At 48.5% G+C, this 20,435-nt stretch overlaps 9 protein-coding genes across 9 annotated transcripts; 4 read left to right on the forward strand and 5 right to left on the reverse strand.

The window, feature by feature from the left end:
* The first annotated feature begins 1,340 nt into the window (after positions 1-1,340).
* EV420DRAFT_727226 (uncharacterized protein) lies at positions 1,341-3,112 on the forward strand. The gene is made up of 8 exons (XM_060483235.1): positions 1,341-1,498; positions 1,548-1,590; positions 1,648-1,862; positions 1,919-2,017; positions 2,074-2,224; positions 2,282-2,399; positions 2,454-2,528; positions 2,581-3,112. Exons 1-8 carry the CDS (start codon positions 1,435-1,437, stop codon positions 2,890-2,892), a joined length of 1,077 nt encoding a protein of 358 aa, XP_060327542.1. The 5' UTR covers positions 1,341-1,434; the 3' UTR covers positions 2,893-3,112.
* A 451-nt stretch (positions 3,113-3,563) lies between these two features.
* On the forward strand, positions 3,564-5,591 carry EV420DRAFT_1766520 (uncharacterized protein; the record flags this gene model as incomplete). The annotated part of the gene is made up of 3 exons (XM_060480880.1): positions 3,564-3,577; positions 4,330-4,592; positions 4,647-5,591. 3 exons carry the CDS (start codon positions 3,564-3,566, stop codon positions 5,540-5,542), a joined length of 1,173 nt encoding a protein of 390 aa, XP_060327543.1. The 3' UTR covers positions 5,543-5,591.
* Positions 5,592-5,717: 126 nt separating this feature from the next.
* EV420DRAFT_1621862 (uncharacterized protein) lies at positions 5,718-7,200 on the forward strand (the record flags this gene model as incomplete). The annotated part of the gene is made up of 3 exons (XM_060475744.1): positions 5,718-5,866; positions 5,916-6,178; positions 6,236-7,200. 3 exons carry the CDS (start codon positions 5,718-5,720, stop codon positions 7,198-7,200), a joined length of 1,377 nt encoding a protein of 458 aa, XP_060327544.1.
* Positions 7,201-7,806: 606 nt separating this feature from the next.
* EV420DRAFT_1561488 (uncharacterized protein) lies at positions 7,807-9,698 on the forward strand. Its single transcript, XM_060473861.1, has 6 exons — positions 7,807-8,087; positions 8,142-8,348; positions 8,396-8,502; positions 8,552-8,708; positions 8,761-9,147; positions 9,194-9,698. Exons 1-6 carry the CDS (start codon positions 7,860-7,862, stop codon positions 9,344-9,346), a joined length of 1,239 nt encoding a protein of 412 aa, XP_060327545.1. The 5' UTR covers positions 7,807-7,859; the 3' UTR covers positions 9,347-9,698.
* On the reverse strand, positions 9,536-11,165 carry EV420DRAFT_1561489 (uncharacterized protein). The gene is made up of 3 exons (XM_060473862.1): positions 10,946-11,165; positions 10,634-10,896; positions 9,536-10,585 (listed from the first exon to the last, which is right to left on the reverse strand). Exons 1-3 carry the CDS (start codon positions 11,053-11,055, stop codon positions 9,609-9,611), a joined length of 1,350 nt encoding a protein of 449 aa, XP_060327546.1. The 5' UTR covers positions 11,056-11,165; the 3' UTR covers positions 9,536-9,608.
* Positions 11,166-11,286: 121 nt separating this feature from the next.
* Positions 11,287-12,905, reverse strand: EV420DRAFT_1561491 (uncharacterized protein). The gene is made up of 3 exons (XM_060473863.1): positions 12,017-12,905; positions 11,549-11,994; positions 11,287-11,494 (listed from the first exon to the last, which is right to left on the reverse strand). The coding sequence occupies exons 1-3, from the start codon at positions 12,795-12,797 to the stop codon at positions 11,435-11,437; spliced, it is 1,287 nt and encodes a 428-aa protein (XP_060327547.1). The 5' UTR covers positions 12,798-12,905; the 3' UTR covers positions 11,287-11,434.
* Positions 12,906-14,001, reverse strand: EV420DRAFT_1337811 (uncharacterized protein). The gene is made up of 3 exons (XM_060468890.1): positions 13,896-14,001; positions 13,727-13,837; positions 12,906-13,673 (listed from the first exon to the last, which is right to left on the reverse strand). Exons 2-3 carry the CDS (start codon positions 13,820-13,822, stop codon positions 13,002-13,004), a joined length of 768 nt encoding a protein of 255 aa, XP_060327548.1. The 5' UTR covers positions 13,823-13,837; positions 13,896-14,001; the 3' UTR covers positions 12,906-13,001.
* Positions 14,002-14,266: 265 nt separating this feature from the next.
* EV420DRAFT_1621866 (uncharacterized protein) lies at positions 14,267-16,154 on the reverse strand (the record flags this gene model as incomplete). Its single annotated transcript, XM_060475745.1, has 5 exons — positions 14,267-14,369; positions 14,448-14,692; positions 14,730-15,356; positions 15,408-15,783; positions 15,937-16,154. 5 exons carry the CDS (start codon positions 16,152-16,154, stop codon positions 14,267-14,269), a joined length of 1,569 nt encoding a protein of 522 aa, XP_060327549.1.
* Positions 16,155-18,701: 2,547 nt separating this feature from the next.
* EV420DRAFT_727361 (uncharacterized protein) lies at positions 18,702-19,973 on the reverse strand. The gene is made up of 5 exons (XM_060483236.1): positions 19,640-19,973; positions 19,351-19,593; positions 19,223-19,303; positions 18,917-19,171; positions 18,702-18,848 (listed from the first exon to the last, which is right to left on the reverse strand). The coding sequence occupies exons 1-4, from the start codon at positions 19,914-19,916 to the stop codon at positions 19,071-19,073; spliced, it is 702 nt and encodes a 233-aa protein (XP_060327550.1). The 5' UTR covers positions 19,917-19,973; the 3' UTR covers positions 18,702-18,848; positions 18,917-19,070.
* Positions 19,974-20,435: the final 462 nt, after the last annotated feature.

Below are 20,435 nucleotides of genomic sequence, written 5' to 3' on the forward strand. Positions count from 1 at the left end.
GTCCTCACTTTCACATCAGAATCTGCTCGAAAAGATCAGAAATGGACTTATATCCAAAAAAAAAAAACTAGATTTTTGTCGAGAACAATACCATTGCGAGGTATTGGTGCTTTGTTGAAGAACGGAAAATATTTCCGAGCACTTCGTTTACTCAGGTTCGAAAGTCGCCTCTGAAGATACCTTTCAAGGACACCAGAATAAACGCAGCTGGACCTTTTCCTCGAAGTTGTCTTTTCGCAGCACGTTTGGTGTGCCGGTCGGCGCCAGGACCCAATAAGGAACGGAAGGACTCGGCATTCGGCATTCGCCGTTTTACACAGCCATTCCGGACCGGACTTTCTCAAACAAGCGAGCTCTATTTTCAGCCCTTGACCGGTGATCACTGAAGTTTTTGATTCCTTCCTTGAGGATCATCAGTTACCGGGAGTTAAGTATTGCTCTGGAACCTATCTACCACTCTCAGCGAAGTACCATCGAAGGTATGTAACACTTTCGTGGCCATCTGGCGTACCGAATGATATCGTCTCGTCGCAAGAACTTAGCATAACGAAGACGGACACGGACTCTTGTTCACATCGAACGTTACGCCCGCCTCCACCTATGAACAATGCACTGCAAGAAAGCTCCCAAAGTGTTTCGTTGAGTATTCTGTTGTGGGGCTTGTACTGCCTAAGATGTGATGCTATCATGTGTTCTGACCATCACTAGAGCGTTGAAAAGCTATTGTATTGAGTGACTCATCTTCATACGGATCGTTGATTCTGGTTTAGAATAGTATTAGTCGTAAAGGAGGAAGGATACAAAGTCTTCCATCTGGCAACTACGAATCGTGAATGTTGATTTCCAGTTTTATTCGTTCTTCGATCACTGAAACTTCCTTTCAGATACTATGGGCTAGATTCCTTGATGAACAGCGTATGTGGGGGACCCCGGTGCCAAATCATGGTTTTATGATGTTTTCCGGTACATCCGGTCAATGTCCTCGCCCAATACAAACATACAGCAGCACGCTTATATGAACTCTGAATAAAGGTATCTGTGAGTAGTCTTGTCATGAAACCAGGGAATTAAAATTGCGTCTTTCGTAGTCTCGTTCGAGAGCCGAGCATGAACGGCAATAAAGTGTAGCCGGACTAACCCAACACAGACTAGCGAATCGCAGTGCTTTGCACTTTCACTGATGCTGATGGAGCTTGCATTCAGTCGCCGCTCGCGTCGTGTGCGACAAGCAATCGATAGCTTCATATTGAAACGCTGGTCCCTTGGTTTCGCTCCCTCCCAATGATCGGAACAAGACTCCTGCCCGACTGCTGGTTGGATCTCCCGTTGCGGAGTGATCAACCACACAGGAAAATCAGATCCACTGGACTCCCGTGATACTGTAGACACTTAAGAAGCTGCTTGAGAGAATTCAAGTTCTTGTCGACATCAACCATGGGTTCTTTCCCAATACCTGAATCATATTTTATCGGCCTTGGCTGTGAAATATTCTTGCACGGTATGTCCTTGGTGTTCTTATACTTGCTGTATTATTCACGATAATTCAGGACTTTACACCGGCCTGTTCCTGACATCAACATATCTTCTATTGTGCGAAAGGATACAGAATTTCACCAGCAACATTATTGACCATTGTTCTGTTTCTAGGTTCAAGAAGAAGAAGAGTCGAGTCATTGCTGTCATGACTCTCGTTAATATCCTCATGTACATTGTGGCTACTGCCCACTTGATCATCAATTTCAAACAGGACTTGTCAGCATTCCTTTCGATATATCATAACAATGCCAATGCCTCAAGCGTATTCCATAATACCTCGTCTGCGATACAGTGGTCGCAACTTATACTAGGAATTGTGAATGTGCGTGAGTTTCCAGAAGTTGATTGTCGAGCTTCTGCTTAACTTAACTAACATAGATAGCTTTTGGCGATGGGATCGTGATATGGAGAGCATGGATTTTATGGAATCGTAGGCGGTGGATTATCGCCTCATCAGTGGTTCTTCTTCTGGTAACCGTAGGCAAGTATTCAGTATTTAGACGTCGTCGTTCATGCTGATTTTTAGCATACCTCAAGGCTCAGGAAGTGGGCTTGTATACACCGTTGCAATGACACCAGCAGGTGCCACTTTCACTGATTCCAGTGTTGAGAGCTGGGCCATTGCATTCATCATTTCAACGTTTTCAACAAATCTGTGGACGACGGCGCTTGTTGCCTATCGTACATGGTGAGTTTTGTCTTGGACAAAAGTTTTCACCGACTAAATATGAAAACCATTCGGAAGGTCGCACTTCAAGCTAGTCCGTCATCTCACCGGCATCTCCATCCTGGGTAGCTTTCGCAAGCAAAGTGCGATTCTCCCTATTCTGATTGAGTCTGGCACTTTATATTGCTGCACATGGGTATGCCTCATGCTCCTCTTCATCTTTCTGTCTGACGACGTTGAATCCCAACAGCTCATCGTCATCGTCATATTTATTTCCTCAAGTAATGCAATCTATGTCATGATAGACACAATCTCCCAACTGACGGTCGGTTGTTGCAATTCTAATGTTTTTGGAGATACTAACAGGAGACCAATAGGCTATGTATCCGACTCTTATCATTACCCTTGTTTGCATTAAGTCCACCCTTGATGTCGCCATCGAAACATTTCATCAAACTCAGACGAATACTCAGACCCAAAGCCAGTCATGGACTCGAAGGCCTCCTGCTCCAACACAAGGATCGTTAGAAGACTTTACAACTACAGCTTCTTCAGATCGAGGCCTTGGGAGTACCTTGGGTGCTTCAGAAGATCCTAGTATCGAATCTGTGGCAGAAAGGAAAGCATTATACCCGAGTCCCACGGAGTCGGACGATGCTCTCAGAGACTGTACTCATGGTATAGTTTAGGGCACGCATGCTGTACGACTTCCTCGGAACCTAATTGATGGAATGCGTTTATTATCTTGAAGAAAGTACAATATGAAAAGTGTACGTTGTGACGACACGACAATGCTAGTAATTATCATGTATTTTACCGTCGTAGGATCTACAAAATAAAACCTGCTTGCCTGCTAGTTAGCATTGTTTGTATAGGCGCAGCATTCGTCCTGGCTGGCTAGAGGATGAAAGAGGGGATACTCGCACATTCAGTCCGCATTCCCTGCAACAAGAGAATAAATGATGCTTGAAGTGTATGCATCGTAAATGATTCCTGAGGTGAGCAACGTAAGCGAACACAGGAAATTAGAAAGACTGAACACACCAGGAGTATCAGCATCGAAGACACCTGGATTACGGGACCCTGGAAGGATGTGGTTTTGCGTCAGAACCGACCATAGATATACGCATGACGTTCACCAATGATGTGAGAGTCCGCCAGGTCGTCCACGTCACAGTTGTCCCCGCTGGTGTACCTATCCTTGTCATCGTTCTCCTTGTGTGTCCTCATGCTCATCGGAACGCGATACGTCTCCTCGCAATATCAAGAGGTTTTGAGGAGAGGAAGGTATCGCTCCGGCAGGACCTGGAGCTCAATCTTTACTATCAAAACACAAAGAGGAATAGAATACTCTCTCACGATGAGCTCGTCTTCGTGCGTGAATCTCAAAGTCAGCACCGTTTCCACCAAAATCTCCGGCTCCTACTGCTCGCTGCGGGGCATCCAGCTCTCAAAACCCGAACTTATAAACGCATTTTCTGTTCCCACCTCGTGGTTACGCAGTCCAAATGGAATAAGAAAGAAAAGACGTACGAAAGCGACGTGTGCAAGAGTGGACTGCGTGGATGGATATGATTGAGTATTCGGGCCCTTCATGCATCGGCGCCCTGTATCCCATCAAGCAGTGGAAACCCTTCATCAATCAATCGATCATCGTCTAAGGTGATCCTACAACTCGCTTGTAGGAATACGAACCATCGCGTCAGTGCAAAGTTCTGCCCTTACCGTTGAAGCGTCGGCCGGCCGGCCCGGAGAAAGTTGTTCACCGTGGCTGTGTATTATCGGCAATTCTCCACTCTTCCGGAATTCTGAGACTGACCACCACCGCAATGAACGCACTCAGACTATTCTCCGAAAGTCTTTTACGAACGCAATCGAGTCATTCGATGAAAGGACTTGGGACATGGAACCATCTAGCTCTTCGAACCATGTGTACGAGCGACAAGAATCCCGCAGTCGAAGCAGTGAGAAACGCTCTGACTGAAAGGACCTTTAGTCATGGCCAACTCGAGGTGCCTTCTGACAAGCTCTTACTCTTTTATTCCATGAAAAAAAGGGGGATGGAAGGAGCAGCACGGCTGGTATACTATTCCAAGCTCATGCTCTCTTCTAATCTATTTGACTAGTGTTTTGAATCTTGCTAATGCCTCTGAAGACTCTCTTCACGACCTCTGCGAAGCAGCAGATGCAGCAGGATTCGGTCTAGGTAACCAAAATACATTCGACGAAACGTACCGCAAATCTAAGGAACTCGACACCTCCCGATTCGCCTGTAACTTTGATCCTCGAACTATGAAGATCTTCGACCAAGTACAGACTGATCTCATCGAGGGTGACGACGAAATTGAGAAGGTCTTGCGTCCTGAACTTTACAAATTAAACACATACAGTATGTACCTTCGGTGTTAGAATGTCAGATACTAGACTGAGACATGCCTTTCAGGTGAAGGAGACTTCTTCAAGGCACACAAGGACACCCCTCGTGCTCAAAATATGATAGGATCTCTGGTCATAGTCTTTCCTACGGTCCACAAAGGTGGATCCCTCGTTCTCCGCCAAGATGGCCAGGAATGGACCTTTGGTGCTGAGAAGATGCTTGCGGACAGTACGCCTGAGGTCCCGGTGATCTCATACGTCGCATTCTACAGCGACGCAGAGCACGAGGTTCTCCCTGTAACCTCGGGTGTTCGGGTAACTCTAACGTACAATCTATATCTCGAGGACAAGATGCCGACTGCCCCCGCCCTTATTACCGAAGCCTCTAGTAATCCTACACCAGCTGATGTTCTGAAGACGACTCTCCAAAAACTATTGAAAGATGAAACTTTCCTTCCCAAAGGAGGCCTTCTGGGGTTTGGTCTCCAACACCAGTATGCGATCTCTGAGGATTGCGGGGTAGAACAAAGTCGAAACGAACTACAACAATTGACAGATAGGCTCAAAGGCAGCGACGCTAGTATCCTGCGAGCTTGTCGAGATCTTTCCTTGGACGCCAATATTCGCATCTTTTATGAAGCTCGATACTCAAATGGTGTCTGGATGGCCGATCATGTCATACCCGGGGAACAGATAAACGAGCAAGCTGAAGACATGGAAGTGTTGCTCGATGAGCACGGAACTCGAGTATCGGACCCTGATTATGAGCTGAGAGATGAGGAAGCGGAATCACTACCAGAGATCGTCTGGGTTACTCCGATTACGGTGTTGAATGAAACCGAGTCGCACTACCTTGCATATGGGAACGAGGCTACTGTTGGTTATCTATATGGCGATGTTTGTCTCATTGTCAATGTTGGAAAGCCCGGGAGTCGAGAGCAAGGTTCGGTATCCGTAGCATAATAGTATGTAGCGAGACTCTATGACGCCTCAATGATATGGAATCGCAGCAGATTTTATGCACTTCGGAGGATCATTAACAAAAGCTGATTTCTCCTGCACTGTTCTTAACGGCTCCGAAAGACTTGGAGTCAGACCTCGCGAGGCACGTGGGCTACCCGGCTTTTCAACTGTGACCATGACTGAAAAACCAGAACATCCCGCCATTGAGGCAGTGAAAAACGCCCTAAAAGAAAGAACCTTCAGTCAAGGACAAGTCCGAGTGTCTTCCAATGAACTGTTGCTGTTTTATTCCAAACGACAGGAAGAAAAGGCAGGAGCAGCGCAGTATGTGGGCATCGCTAGGCTACTGTCGTCGTTTAACATTTTTCACCAGCTTTCTGAATCTTGGTGATGCTTCCGAGGCATCGCTTCGCGACCTCTGCGATGCTTGTGATGCCGCGGGATTCGGCTTGGGTACCCAAAATACGTTCGACGAAACGTATCGCAAGTCCAAAAAGCTCGACACTACCCAATTTTCTAGTAATTTCGACCTTCGGGCTACGAATATCCTCGACCAGGTGCAGGCTGACCTAGTTGAAGGCCAAGACGAAATTCAAAAGGTCTTACGCTCCGAGTTGTACAAGTTGAATGTTTATGGTAAGAACATTTCGTGTTTAAGACAATGAAGACCAGGCTGACATTTTGGATCGCTAGGAAAAGGAGACTTTTTCAAGGCCCACAAGGATACTCCTCGTGCTGAAAATATGATGGGGTCTCTTGTCATTGTATTCCCCACTCCCCACGAAGGAGGGTCGCTCGTCCTTCGCCAAGATGGCCAGGAATGGGTGTTCAGCGCAGAGCGGATGCTTGCTGAAAGTACTCCTGAGACACCCGTTATCTCCTACATTGCATTCTATAGCGATGTCGAGCATGAAGTTCTCCCACTCACATCGGGCGTCCGAGTGACTTTGACTTATAATCTCTACCTCGAGGACAAACTTCCGGCTCCTGCAAGCTTACTCTCGATTACCGAAAATCCTGTCACTGACCATGTCAAAGACGCCCTTCAAAATCTTCTGGCAGCTTCGGATTTCCTTCCCGAAGGAGGCATGTTAGGATTTGGTCTCCGTCATCAGTATCCTTTCGCCACGTCGACAAGCTCCAAAGGGAATGTCGATGAAATTTATGGAAACCCCAACCTTGATCATCCGAGGAATTGGGGTTCTCGTGACTCTCAAAAGAGGGCGAAAGAGCAGCTCAGTCAGATAGTCGATTTCCTGAAAGGTAGTGACGCCAGCATTTTTCGTGCTTGCCAAGGCCTGTCCTTGGAACCTACTCCGCACATCATCTACCGTCCTCGAGGCTATGGCGCCGTGTACATGTTGGATCATGTCATTCAAAATTTGGACGCACAAGGGGAATTGGAGCTCGATTACCTTGATACAGAGTTGCAGAGGCTTGGCACATTGATATCGACCACTGAGCGTTGGGCCAGGCCACCGCGCACTCATGAGGGGAGCGAGGCACTGCCTGAGATCGTTTGGGTCACCCCACTTACGACGTTTAACCGTATGGATTCAAATTATATTCGGTATGGGAACGAGGCTTCTATGGGCTACCTATACGGCGATATTTGCCTCATCGTCAAAGTCGGAAAACCCGGAAACCGAGCGACTTGATGCCTTCGAACATTGGAGAGTCCCCACAACGTTGTTGTTTACTTAGTTACATCGTAATTTTGCCCTTTTACTTCAAGTTCCCACATTCCCAAAATATTTCAGGGTTGGCTGGACGAATTTATCCTTTTACTCGTTTTTACGGCGGTTTGGCTTCATGCCTAAGCGAGAGATGTAGTCATCAATAGTCTCGGTACCGGTCGTAGTACTAGCATCTGAACCATTGACATGTTCACACGTTTTAACGTGATCGTTTACTCCATAAATTAATACGTCTGTTGCTTTACAACAGCCTGAAGCCTAGACAATTAAGAAGACACTCACAGAAATCAAGTTCATTCACGGCTTGCGTCAAATTTCCTCGGATTCCTCCAGCTCTGAACTTGAAGCGGCACGGCATGTCTCGGTACACAAGCATACCTTTTGGACGTACTGTGCTTATTTCCCAACCTGGCTGATGCCACAGAATAATCACCTTAGGATCTCTGCAATGCGTCCAGCTTTGGTCTCGGAAATAAGGTCACATTTGATCGTAGCTCAAATTGAGTCTATTCCGGCATTTTCGGTATATACAAAATTTGATACTCCGCAACAAACTCCGACACACGATGGAAATCTAGCCGCGATATACTTCGTCTTCGACGCCGTCGTCGTCGTCCTCGATGTCCACCGTCCTGACTTCGTTGCCCACGATGGGATTGCCATCGTCGGTGCAAACAAATTCTGGTGACCCGGTCCGTGCTTCTGTTGGCCATCTACTCTCAAGGGCGTACTCGCTGCCTTGCTCGACTGCGGCACAGGCTTTCATTCAGCTTGTGCAGCCAACTTCACGATTTCAGCTGGCTCTCGACGTGTTGTTACCTCTCCTGGACCCAAACACTTCGTCGGAGGTACGTCTGGCGTCGTCGGTGACCTTGATACATTCTGACGAACGTCCTCTTCAGCTTGCTCAGCGGATCTTAGTCTCTTACATCTTGTATTCTCTATATGCGCCTCATCCTATCTCCATTAATCCGTTCAAATCGGTGCTCTTTGTCACTTTTGTCTATGAACGAGAGAAGGCCGTCGCTGCTGCCAGCCGGGGCGACGTCTCAGTCAATGAGCAACTGGTCTGGGTGCTATGGAAGATTCTCAGAGGTGACGGAAACGATGTAAGTTCCAGTGATATAGGGCGAGGCTTGTGCTGATCATGCGGTAGATTGGTCCTTATTCTCCAAGCACGCTAGCGCGATCGCCTTTGCCGCCCAAACTTAGAGCTACTAACTTACTTCTCGACGATGATATGTACAATAGCGAATCCGAAATGTGCGTTTGACATTTTATATCCTTCTTTTGTCTCTGATCATCTTTATAGAGACGATTATACCCCCAAATCACAACGTATTACCACGACTACGACACATACGACAGTGATCACTGCCGAAGAGGATGCTGCCAATGAGGGCATAGCACACGCGATGAAGCTTCTGCTCGATGCCCGGGAACGAGTTTTGACTTTGTCTGAGCAACGGGTGAGTCACTCAACTCGCCCGAAGACGTCACTTTCCTCATCTGTTGCTGCAGACTGTGACTCCATCCATACATGCACTAACTTCTTCACAAATGATCACTCCCCTGGACCTTGCACCTATTATTACTAATAATCCTAACCTTGCGCACCCTCTCTTCGTCGCCCTCCTTTCAACCGGACCTTCGGAGAGTAATCTACCTTCGCCTTTCCTTGACATCTTGTCCTCTCTCCCTCCTACCCTTCCGTCGTTTGACTTGATGGGTCGTCTTCTACGTGAACCCACCATGTCCGCCAACGGTTCCATTACCATTGCTGACCTTGTCCGCACCGAAGCACTTGGCAGGTTTGTGCACGAATGCATCAATTGGCTCGACCAGGCGGAGCTGCAGGAGAAAGAGGGGCTCGTCAGTGATGACCGCTTCGCCAAGGGTGTTCAGCATGTAGGTCGCTTCCTCTTCTGTGCATGAGGATATTAACGCAGAACAGCTTTGCCGATTCTACACATCTTTGATCAAGCTCTCGCTGGTCGACGCCGCACTGGATGCCGATACTGCCGAAATGGCGCACTTTAGCTTACGCCACTCACGATTCGAAGAAGCCAACCATCTTTACCGGGTTTTGGCTACCGGAATGCTGTGAACTGTGTTTCTGTCGTCTCTTTACTCTATGACTATGGTTTATGCTTATGTTTTATGTCTCCGGACTAGCGTCGCCTCATACTGTACTTTATCAGATTTAGGGAAGATTGTATTCCAACTCACCACGCACCCATGTACTCATGTACTCACTGAACGTCAATTATATGTCAATGTTATTAACATAATGGAGTTTGTATACGAGCCAAAGTCGTGAGTCTTCCTCTTCCGATGCACATAAGTAACTACATCCTCTTTAAGCTTTGTCAATCCATCCGATTTCCGGGCAGTCCAACTTTGACAATGAGGCAAACATCGCCGTATAGATAACCGACAGAAGCCTCGTTCCCATACGCCATGTAGCTCGCTTCCGTCCGATTGAATGTCGTAATCGGAGTAACCCAAACAACCTCTGGCAGCTTCACGGCTTTTCCACTATACTTGAGTTGATTCTTCACATACTCGTCGGATGCCGACACAAGTGTCCCGCTTTCTTTCAGCAACATCTCCTCCAGTTCGTCGTCCTCATAATATCCATCTTCCTGGTCAGGTATAATATGGTCGGTCATGTAGATGACATCCCAGCCTCGAGGTCGATAGAGGATCCGGATGTTGGCGTCCAAGCCAAGCTCGCGGCAGGCTCGTAAAATACTGGCATCACTACCTTTGAGACTATCTGCCAACTGTGACAGCTTTTTGCGTCCTTGCGCTATGAATTCGCCGTCGCGAATGTAATCGTTGAAATCGTCGTTAGAGTTGCCGTCGATCTTGAACGAGCTCGTTCCACTGCGATATTTAGAGACCGCGAAGGGGTACTGATGCCGCAGTCCGAACCCCAGCAAGCCTCCCTCGGAAAGAAAATTCTTGTCTGCTAGAAGGGTTTGCAGCGCCGGCTTCAGAACATCAACTGGTGTAGGATTGCTAGAGGCTTCGACAACGAGGGTAGGGGCAGTCGGCTTCTTGTCTTCAAGATATAAATTGTACGTTAAAGTTACCCGAACACCCGAGGTTACGGGGAGAACCTCGTGCTCTGTGTCGCTGTAGAACGCGACATATGAGATCACCGGAGCCTCGGGCGTACTGTCCGCAAGCATCTTCTCAGCACTAAAAGTCCATTCCTGGCCATCTTGGCGGAGAACGAGGGATCCACCTTTGTGGACCGTAGGAAAAATGACGACTAGAGATCCCATCATGTTTTCAGCACGAGGAGTGTCTTTATGGGCCTTGAAGAAGTCTCCTTCGCCTGAAAAGAATGATTAGTGTCTGCTATCTCACCACAGGACCTTCCTACCATAGACGTTTAGCTTATACAGTTCAGGGCGCAGGACCTTCTGGATTTCGTCCTGGCCTTCAATGAGATCAGCCTGTACTTGGTCGAAGATTTTGGTCGCTCGAGGGTCAAAGTTGCAAGAGAATTGGGTGATGTCGAGCTTCTTGGACTTGCGGTACGTTTCATCAAATGTATTCTGATTACCCAGACCGAATCCTGCAGCATCAGCGGCGTCACAAAGGTCGCGAAGGGATTCCTCAGAGGCGTCAGCAAGATTCAAGAGGCTGGAAGAGTAATTTAGAGGAAATCAGTGGCGTGGAATCATATACTAACTGTGCTACCCCTTCCTTTCCCTCTTGTTGCTTGGAATAGAAGAGTAGGAGCTTGTCGGAGGACACCTCGAGTTGGCCATGACTGAAAGTCCTCCTTTCGGTTAGGGACATTCTTCACTGTTTCAATTGCGGGATTCTGAAGTTTGGTGCTCATGGTTCGTGGAAGAGTTGTATAAAAGTAGTCAGACTGATTCGGTGCCGTCGACGTAACTCAGACTGACTCCTAAACGGCGTGGGAAATAGAACTTGGGAAGTCATTAATTCTTTCTATGTTTGTCACTGCCGTCAGAACCACATGGCGCTTCGGCATGCTCGGCTCACCCTACCCGGTTTTCTTCTTTTCTCCGTTTCTCTAATTTATTTTTTCCAGATTGAGTCACAGTACACAACCAGTCATTCAAAATTACTGTTCATTTAGGCCAAGCGCCACGGAATATTCTACCAGACACAAACGAGTTCAAACTTCAATGTTCTTCGGCTATCAAGACCATCACAGCAGCCGATTCCGACAGCAGCGAACACATGCCGCTAATCCACAGTGGGTACAGACCTGGTACAGTGTTAGGATGCTCGCAATAGGACCTGCTAAATGGCGATAACTTACAAGAAGATACTCCCGCAAATACCAACTGCATTCTTCGCATCTCGCTCCCCCATTTCTTCTTCTCCAGCTGTGTCGGACGCAGTCGTGGTTGGATCTCAGCTGCTCTGCTCTCGCTGCCACCTCTCTCTGGAAAATATCTGGTGCGGCTGCTGTGGCGCGAGGACCCATCTCCTCTTCCACCCTTCGCTGAGCAGTGATATACAATCGATCTTCATCCCACTGCGGGCAGTGGCAATTCTTCCACGGTACCGCACAAACATAGCAGAACTGCGTGAGGCACCTGCACGTCATATGATAGCAACCATGATTGAGCTCAATAATTGAATGACATCCTGGACAGGTCTGCCATCGCTGGTCTCGGGCTAGCGCATGCAAGTCTTGAATCGCAGCGTTTTCGACACAGTTCTTCCCTCGATGTGCATTCTGTTTGCATAAAGGGCAGACAGCTGTCCCGCATGCCGTACATACCATGTTCGCCGTCTCTTCCCTCTGACGAACCAAGGAAAGCCGAGCAGATAGGGTTCTGACAGTAAACGCGGCTCATGGCTGGCGTTCCTAGCTCTCTGGACTTGATTTGAAAACGTGTTCGTAAGGAAAAAGGAAGGAGTGGTAAGAAATCTCTCTCGACAAGAGGTCGGCCGCAGCATCGGACAGGGTACAGTGATTCGTCGTTGATACTAGCCTGGACGAGATCTCGGAGGCAGCCATGGCAGTACTGATCTTCACACGGAGCACGGAAGCTACGCTGTGCCCTGAGACGATCTCCGCATATAACGCATTGGGACGAGGTAGATGGTGAAGGCGGTCTGGTCGAGAGAGGCGTCGAGGTGCCCGTCGTAATTAGATCTCTCTCGTTGGTAACATTAGCATTGGTTGCCATGTTGGGGGATGATGGCGTGAAGAGTGTTCTCACGAAGGCGGGATTCTCCAAGAGGCTTTGATTCGCAGACTGAGCGGGGAGCTCAGCACCGTTCGATAGTGCGAGCGCGTATCTGTGATCGTCCTCGGCCGCCTGTTCCACCGCCAGCCAGTTGGCATCTGTCTCTAAGGCTCGGCTCAGGCTCTGGGCTAGCTGGAGATCCAGCTCCATGCGCCAATAGTCTGCCTGAAGATCGAGGGCATACTCTTCATCGCTCTTTGCTACATCGCTTCGCCCCTTTCCCTTGCGAGCACCCGATATCTCTGTAATATCTTGGAGAGTGAGCTGAGCGATGAGCGCAGATGTTGCTTCGTCTATGTCTTCTATCATGGTGGGTGTTGGGGAAATCGATGATCTCAAGGGTCGTCTATATGCTTTAATCGATAACACGTTCCTTGGCGCTTAAGTATATTCACGATGTCGTCTGCTTCCGGGCATCCTCGTCTATCACTTTTTTCAATTTCCTTCATTCATGCCATATATCAGACACAAAATAGATACTTGTCCCAAAAGCCCTCTGTCGGTTAATATTTTCTAAGTATTATTGAGCCATTTAAACGAGCATGGTCCATAAAAGAATAGGAAAACAAATAAGACGAAGGCAAAAGGCTTGAGATCAGCTGTGCTAGGTTCGGTTGTCACGCTCGCACTGGCGGTATCAATATCAGTAGCAACTTGAGCATTTTCCCTTTTCTTTGAGCCGACCGCGTTGTTGACGCGGACACTCGGATTATCCTCTTTCCCATAATCCTCGAAAAACCGAACCAACGGCGCCAAGTCCTCCTCTATAATTGCGTCGTTGTACCAATCCAGCGAGCGCAATCCCTTCGACCTAAGGGCTAGAACGTTTCCTGCCCAAGGGTGCGGGGCTTTGCCATTGGTGACACTCTGAATGCAGCGGTTGATCGGGGACCCGTTGATCAAGAAGTTCTCGTCATAGTACAGTGCGAGAGTACGACCAAGCGATGGTCCATTGACCCCGAACGTCCCAACATAGAAAAAATAGGGACAACAATCTTTGCCACCGAGCCATGGCTCTCTTTCCAGCATCTGCCAGCGTCCAGGCTCATCTTCATCAACAGGACCGTATGACCAAGGGAGTTTGATGACCCGAGGTTTAATTTCATTGACGCCAAAGAGAATAGCGTCAAAGGTGTTGGTGGCGGCATGGACTCGCTTGCAATATGCTTTGTGCATGGGCCAGTCCTAGATGAAGTTCTCCTTAGAATTTCGCGGCGACGCACGAGAAAGAGACGCACTTGGGCGATGTGCGCCTTGCTGCAATAATAGACGCTTGTACATTTGGCGCAGCGGGTGTTAGCTGGAGTGTCGCAGACGAGACAAGTATTTTGCATAGTTGCGAAAGAAAGCTGCATACAGTCCAACAGTCAGTTTAGACAGGAGCCATCCGTGAGGTTGAGACGCTACCTAATGCTGGTCTGATGGCAAGGTGATGGCAAGGCAGTCGTGAGAGAAGCCCGCCAGGTTTCCCACACATAAGCGCTAGGTAATATTTATCCTAACCTTCTAGGAATTGAGGCGCTTAACGTAAAACAACTGCTAGAGTGAAGTTTCTCATACTATGGTACTCTGGATTTGAGAACTTAGAGCATCGTTGAGAGCATAGGAGCAGCACAAAATACACAAGGCTCACCAACTCAAAAAGTAGTAGTATCACTAAGTCGTCGAATAAAACACACCACCTTGTATGACATGGAATCCTAGAATACATCGACTTGGTACAAGATGTGGTAGTTAACAAATAAGTAGGTCTCGATGAAGGTCAAAGGATTTGTCTATCATAATCTTTGTGCAATACGGTCCTCGATTATCCGTGCGACGGTTGGTCCATGGACCGGAATATAGTCCCCCTTGAAATCCTTCGGGGTAATCGATGTCAGGCTCATTCGGGTGCGTGTAATAACTAGTACACGTCACATCAGCATCGATCCAAGAGAAGGAAACAGAATTAGTACTAACGTATCATTCCAGACCGCAATATGCGACATTCCAAGGGCTCGAGTTGTCCAGTGGTAATCGTGTGCAAATCCTCCCGGGTAGAAGATCTCAATTACAGTGGACACCTTCGTAGGAGGCATGAAAAGTAGATGAGTCAGTCCGTTTCCGTGGACTCCAAGCAATATCGTCGTCCGGGCAGCAGCATGCACCTGAGCATCCTTCGACATACGCTCAGCCTGCATGACATTGAGTTCCCAGCCCTTCGTCTTTCTTCCTCTCGACGAGCTCCTCTAGAGCCGTTACCAACGAATTGTGTGCCTCGTCTGTAAGCCTCCTCCTCGACGTACCCTGCCGGCTGATATACGTGATAACAATTTTGTCCGGCATTGGAAGGTCATCTCCGTCCCTCCTGACGACGTCCAGGCCAGAGAACTTCAATACGGACGCACGAATAGGCTCCCACCACCCGCCGACCTTAATCCCCATGAGCCGTGACTGCTCACGCATGTACTCCCAAGCTTCGGATGCAATACGCTGAGTCTGACTTCCGCACAGCGCACCACGATGGGAAGCGCTCCGATCACTAAGGAGAACGAGCGGAAAATGCCATGCACGATCAACAGACAATCCCGAGGTAGCGGCTATTCGGTCTTCCCATTCTTGCTTATCTTCAATGGCAAGCGAAGGATACGCAGCGCGCATAAAATACGCATTAAATCCAGGGTGGTCGCGCCACCCATTCCCGTCACTATGCGCGAATATCACACGATTTAGTGCTGGCGGTGCAGGGTGGGTGAATTTTGTGGAGTAGGCATCAACAGCAGAAACTGCCGAGAAGGCTCCGTGCCAAAAGGCTTGGACCCCGAAGAAGAGTTCAGCGACTAGGTGATAGAAGTGTCCCAAAAATTGACTTGGTTCATTGACGAGGAGCTAAGAGAAATGCTATGAGAAAGGGTAGTGCACGCGGTTCGAGAAACATACCGTATTTCCTTCTACTGTCCATACGCGATTTTTAGTCCCTCCCCAGCGTTTTCGAGCTTCTAGAGGAGTAATATAATTCATGTGCTGTAATGTAGGTTCGCTCAGCGCGGCGTTTTCGGGTGTGTTCACCATATGAATACCAGAGCTGATCATTAGACGGAACTCGGGGAAAGAGCGATTTGAAGAGAGAACGAACAGCGTGCCGTTGGACATGTACAGATTTCGGAAAAGCGTCCATCCTGGAGCATGGTGGACGATGGATGTGTGTGGTAGGTCGCCGTGGATCGTCTGCAGTGGTATGGAAGGCTCCGGAGTCAAATCCGTGGCAATCTCGTCAGACTGTTCCACTATCTGTAACTCAGGCGACGCATCTTCTCTCCAGAGAACATCGTGGACGCGCTTGACGGTGTTGATATCGATACTTGTGTCCGAGAAAGAGTGAGGATGAATGATATTGAGGAAATGTGTCAACAATGCTCCCAGCATTAGTAAAATGGAGTCCCTGCGAGAAAAAGGAGGTCGGAAGAACATGATGGTGGATGCGACCAGGGCAAAGGGGCCGGAACGACGACGCAGAGGCGGTTTTGTACTGCTCCACCACCAGGCACTCCGGTCAGGACTTTTCTCCGACTCAGGTTCGCGTTGTGCAAGTACGAAAGCCTCTGCATACTCTTGAACCGAAATTGTATTTCGCATATACAAGCCCGTTATTTTTGAGACTTGTCCGTGCCGTTCTATACCCGTCATAGCATTAAGGACGCGTCACGGAGCCGTTCTCGATAATGGAACAGCGTAACGCCCAAAAACCATTGTAACCTGTTTACACGAACACATGAGCATTATTCGCTATCCGTACTGGGTTCTAGGGCATACCTGCAACGACCATGTCTTGAAGGGAGTCAGATGGCGACTACGTAGCACATGGACGAACGCCATGGAGACCAAGGAAAAGCCGAGCACGTATTATCATCGGCTAATCATTTCCTCTTCGAAAAACCGTCACCCGTACTCGCATCGAGTCGGTCCGGACGCCTGTGCTGGGGGATTGGGCCACTCCCATTAACCAAGTCCGAAGCAGAAAGGAACATCCATGCTTGGCTAACTATCTATGAAGAGACATTCTCAAGAGCGTATCCCCTTTTCTAAACGTGTGTGAGCTGAGTCCTCGCCTATATTCCATTCAAACATTGACTCACCAAGGTTGAATTCATAAATTGAGTAATACAAACACGCATTTCTCAGACGCGCAGCGCCCCAGTTAGCCAATCACTAGCTCATAGAGTAAAATTCGTAAACCTTGCAGGGCTCGAGGTTCGGATTGGCTTAGAAAACTTCCCCGCGAACACTGCCTTGGGTCAAGGGTAAGCACTAGTTGCGCACCGCAGAAGACCTAGACCTCGGCATTCGCTTCATGACTGTGTACGCCTAAAGGCTAAATGCGCATGTTAGAACCAGTTATCAAATAATGAGGTCTAGCTTACAGTGAAGATCGAGGATATCTGAAATTTGATGTGCAGTACCAAACATGCTCCGAATGTCTTCTTCACACTCATTTCATGTTGTGCGTCCAGGAAAAGAACGCGGATGATGATGATGAAGGTCTGGATTGGTGACCCGCAACACGCCTCGTAGTGGGCGAAGACGCGGGGGTACAGTACTCTACTGCTATGTATGACTGTACCGCTACTCGTTGTAATACTAATCTACTTGTCAACTCTATGGTATGTAAAACTCTCGGGTAAAATTCTATGTAGCTTCGTGTGTTTTAGGTGTCTATTCTTCGTTGCGAAAATCATTGTCTAGGGAAAAGAGATAGGGAATAAATACAAATAGAAAAAGAGTAAAGGAAAAGAAACAATGGGGGGGCCCGGTAGCGCTGCGATGTAGTGTTCTATCCATCATCCTCTTCTTCATGCGGCTCTGGTTCATCTTCCCAGAGCGGCATTCCCACCTCTCGCCTTTGAGTTCCGGTCTTTGTAAAGGCTCCAGACTCCGCTAGGAACCTTGTGACCGCTTCGATGCCCTCTGTCGTGCCCAAAAGGTCGCACATCACTAGATTCTGTGATCCTTCGCGTAGGATCTGTCGATGGTCGTTGTATCGTGGGCAGGATCGTATGATGTGATCTCGCGTTTGTAGTCGCTCGCCGCATTCGCAGTCCGTCGCCTCTGGGATGTTAAACAGTTCGTAGAACTCGCCCATGTGGGCGTGCCCTGTTCTACACTGTACGAGCCTTCCGAACACCTCGCGTGGTGTCTCCTTGAACCTCTGGGTTGGTTTTAGCTGTGGTTTGAGTCGGTTTGCGAGTCCAAAGCGGCCAGTAGGGCTTGTCCTTTCCCACTCCTGTACCCATTTCTTCTGTACTCGTTCTCGCATCCTTCTCCTTGCGTTTGCATATGTGCGCTGTCCCATGTCGAACATTGTACATGCCTCCTTCGCCAAAGCGTCCGCTTTTTCGTTTCCAGGTATGTCCTGGTGGCCGGGTGCCCATGCTACCTCCAGCGATGTTTCTTCGTCCTCTTCCAAGAGCTCCGTGGCTATCTTGAAAAACACTGTTGCATGCTGTTGACCTGGTCCCCGTTTGGGACGTATAATGGAGTCAACTGCAGAGGAGTTATCGGCAAAGAAATGAATGTGACGTACGCTTGGGTGGGCTGCACGCAATCGTTGTACATTTCGTGCGGCCCACGCTAAGAAAAGAACGCGGAAATTCTACTCGCGGTCTCTTGCAAAGAGAGAATTGATGTCCACTTGCGGATGGTTCTTGCGTGGGAACAGCTCCTCTTCGCAGGCTTGTTCCTGGTGGATATGGCAACAATGTTGTCGCGGCAGCAAAAAGCTACATTCCAGCCCAGAGATAACCGTCGTCCGCCTCCCTGCCGACGTCGGCTAATGATTCATGTATCGCCAGAAATAAAGACCGATATATCGCACTCAACATTGATTGTTTAGATTGCGAACAACGCAAATGCAGTGGTGCTTTACAACGATGATCACCAGAGATCTCATCTTCTAGGTTTTCTTCAGTGCGTTCTCTATGTCCATCTTTCACAACAGTTGTATTTGATGCGAGCTCCAACCTTTTGAAATCATTCAGCAACACACCAGGTTGCGCGAAAAGACTCAACAACCTTTGCACCGTCGCAAGTCAGGGCGTCATATTTAACGTTGTCAGATTAGAAGGCTCCTTCTAGCTCTTGCATATCCTTGAAATACTTGACAGATGATTTGTGCGAGTTCCATCAGACCAACAATCACTGACACAAGACCCATATCCGTAGACGACAGGAGAAGGCGAGGTTGAGCTGAGGCTGACCCAGGGTCAAGCGCACAGCCACGGGCGTCTGTTGCCGTGTACTAGTCGTAGTAGTAGCGAGCGTGGAACGTTTCCTTGCATATCGAGTTCAAACATTCGATAAGATAAGGACTCGCGAGCACTACAGCTTGTGAGGACAGCCATGCTGTAGTGATGCTGAGTACTTATATGAGAAAAAAGCGTGTAATGACATACGTAGTGTAGCTTCTTGTGACTTGCTAGGAACTGGAAGAGCGGTGGGACTCAGCTCTAGATTCAAAGCCGAACGCTATTCAAGTTCTCATCACTGTACCATATGAAGTCAGGTAGGCCTGCGCTAGTGCGCTTCCTCTCTCCCAACAGGCCACAGTCAGCCTAAAAGGTCATCAAGAAAATCTTCCATATCGGCTTTCGGGTCCTTGGGTGTAGCGCCTTCCGCTAGAGGTAATGCCGGGGCTTTAACATAGGACGCTTCTGCAAAATCTTAGTCCCACAGTCAATGATACAAATTCTCTGACCTGCCTTGTTTTCGTTCTCGAGCGGTGGGTGCGATAGGCCTTTTTCGCAGTCGTTCCGATTTTGCACGAAAACGAGATTTGAGGTCTAAATAAGGCTGGGTGGATGTACAATAACAGTAACGGGAACCGAACCTCGATTAGCGTCAGCAACCGCCTTTTCTCTTGACAATTCATCAAGCTCGTCGTCCCATGCGATCTGCTCGACTTTTCCTTTGCGTGTCGGTGCTTCCGAACCTATGCCACGGGAGGATATATGCGCCAGTGAATGATCTACATCGTCATCATCGCCAGACAATGTCGACTCCGGGTTGTCGGACAACCTTTGTCGCCCCAGGAACGATGATAAGTCTACCTCTGGTTCAACTATTGGTTCGCCTAACGAAAATCAGGACGCGAATCAGAGTTATCTGAAGCAACACACCATCAGAATCGAGCTCTGGCTCCGGTTCAGCATATCTGTCTGCATTGGTTCCCAAATGTCTCTTCGAAAACTTGCGCTCTCTCTCGGCCCTTTCTTCATCATCTTCTTCGGCTGGTGCTTCGCCTTCTAGGACCAGTCGTTGGTGGAATTCTGCAGGTCGACCGTACCCGCGACCTCGGCCACGAGCTCGAAGATATTTTCCTAAGCCACCTCGTGATTTTCCCCGGCCTCTGTCACGACTAGCAGTGCTCGACGCGGACGGACCGGGTTCTGACATTGGTTGAAAATTGCGTTGTCGCTTGGTGATGTTGCGAAGGTGGTGGTTAGCGAATGGAGTTATTATTATTATTGTTATTTAATTATTTTGCGGCACACCCGCCGGTGCGTCTTTCGCCTGAACTTCGGAGCTTCTTGCTACCATTCTCCTTTCTCACCCATTTTTCGGCCTCCTCTTTCTCTTTCTGGTGTCTTTGGGCTGGGGTTCGTACAATGACTTCGTCCTTATATCTCTTCATTGTTCGTTTAATGACCCTATCACTATGTCTTTCATCGGTGGGGGTTCGTATAATGACCCCGTCGTGATATCTCCGCTACTGGCAGGGGTTCGTTCAAGACCTTGTCATGGTGTGGATACCCATATGTCTGCCCTTCAGTACGAATACCTCCCTTGTTCGTCCTTATATTCATCGGCACATACTTTGAATCTCATCTCGCCCCGTTGAGCGGGGTGAATGGAAATTCGGTCAATTACTAGTCTTTCTTTCTACTTGCTGTGCTCGCAATCAACCTCATTAAC

Source organism: Desarmillaria tabescens (assembly GCF_030435595.1).
Source record: "Desarmillaria tabescens strain CCBAS 213 chromosome Unknown EV420scaffold_34, whole genome shotgun sequence".
Classification (NCBI taxonomy): Eukaryota; Fungi; Basidiomycota; class Agaricomycetes; order Agaricales; family Physalacriaceae; genus Desarmillaria; species Desarmillaria tabescens.

Bases quoted from the DNA above. Each gene is read 5' to 3' on its own strand.
- EV420DRAFT_727226 (XM_060483235.1), top strand. From the start codon at position 1,435: ATGGGTTCTTTCCCAATACCTGAATCATATTTTATCGGCCTTGGCTGT. The intron at 1,863-1,918 runs GTGAGTTTCCAG...TAACATAGATAG, and splicing joins ACTAGGAATTGTGAATGTGC to CTTTTGGCGATGGGATCGTG. The intron at 2,400-2,453 runs GTATGCCTCATG...GAATCCCAACAG, and splicing joins CTTTATATTGCTGCACATGG to CTCATCGTCATCGTCATATT.
- EV420DRAFT_1561488 (XM_060473861.1), top strand. From the start codon at position 7,860: ATGTCCACCGTCCTGACTTCGTTGCCCACGATGGGATTGCCATCGTCG. The intron at 8,088-8,141 runs GTACGTCTGGCG...CGTCCTCTTCAG, and splicing joins ACCCAAACACTTCGTCGGAG to CTTGCTCAGCGGATCTTAGT. The intron at 8,503-8,551 runs GTGCGTTTGACA...TCATCTTTATAG, and splicing joins TACAATAGCGAATCCGAAAT to AGACGATTATACCCCCAAAT.
- EV420DRAFT_1561489 (XM_060473862.1), bottom strand. From the start codon at position 11,055: ATGTCCCTAACCGAAAGGAGGACTTTCAGTCATGGCCAACTCGAGGTG. The intron at 10,897-10,945 runs GTTAGTATATGA...TTACTCTTCCAG, and splicing joins GGAAAGGAAGGGGTAGCACA to CCTCTTGAATCTTGCTGACG. The intron at 10,586-10,633 runs GTAGGAAGGTCC...CATTCTTTTCAG, and splicing joins GTATAAGCTAAACGTCTATG to GCGAAGGAGACTTCTTCAAG.
- EV420DRAFT_1561491 (XM_060473863.1), bottom strand. From the start codon at position 12,797: ATGATAGAAGACATAGACGAAGCAACATCTGCGCTCATCGCTCAGCTC. The intron at 11,495-11,548 runs GTAAGTTATCGC...ACACTGTACCAG, and splicing joins ATTTGCGGGAGTATCTTCTT to GTCTGTACCCACTGTGGATT.
- EV420DRAFT_1337811 (XM_060468890.1), bottom strand. From the start codon at position 13,822: ATGCAAAATACTTGTCTCGTCTGCGACACTCCAGCTAACACCCGCTGC. The intron at 13,674-13,726 runs GTGCGTCTCTTT...AACTTCATCTAG, and splicing joins GCAAGGCGCACATCGCCCAA to GACTGGCCCATGCACAAAGC.
- EV420DRAFT_727361 (XM_060483236.1), bottom strand. From the start codon at position 19,916: ATGTCAGAACCCGGTCCGTCCGCGTCGAGCACTGCTAGTCGTGACAGA. The intron at 19,594-19,639 runs GTGTGTTGCTTC...GATTTTCGTTAG, and splicing joins GCCAGAGCTCGATTCTGATG to GCGAACCAATAGTTGAACCA. The intron at 19,304-19,350 runs GTTCGGTTCCCG...AGCCTTATTTAG, and splicing joins GGTTGCTGACGCTAATCGAG to ACCTCAAATCTCGTTTTCGT.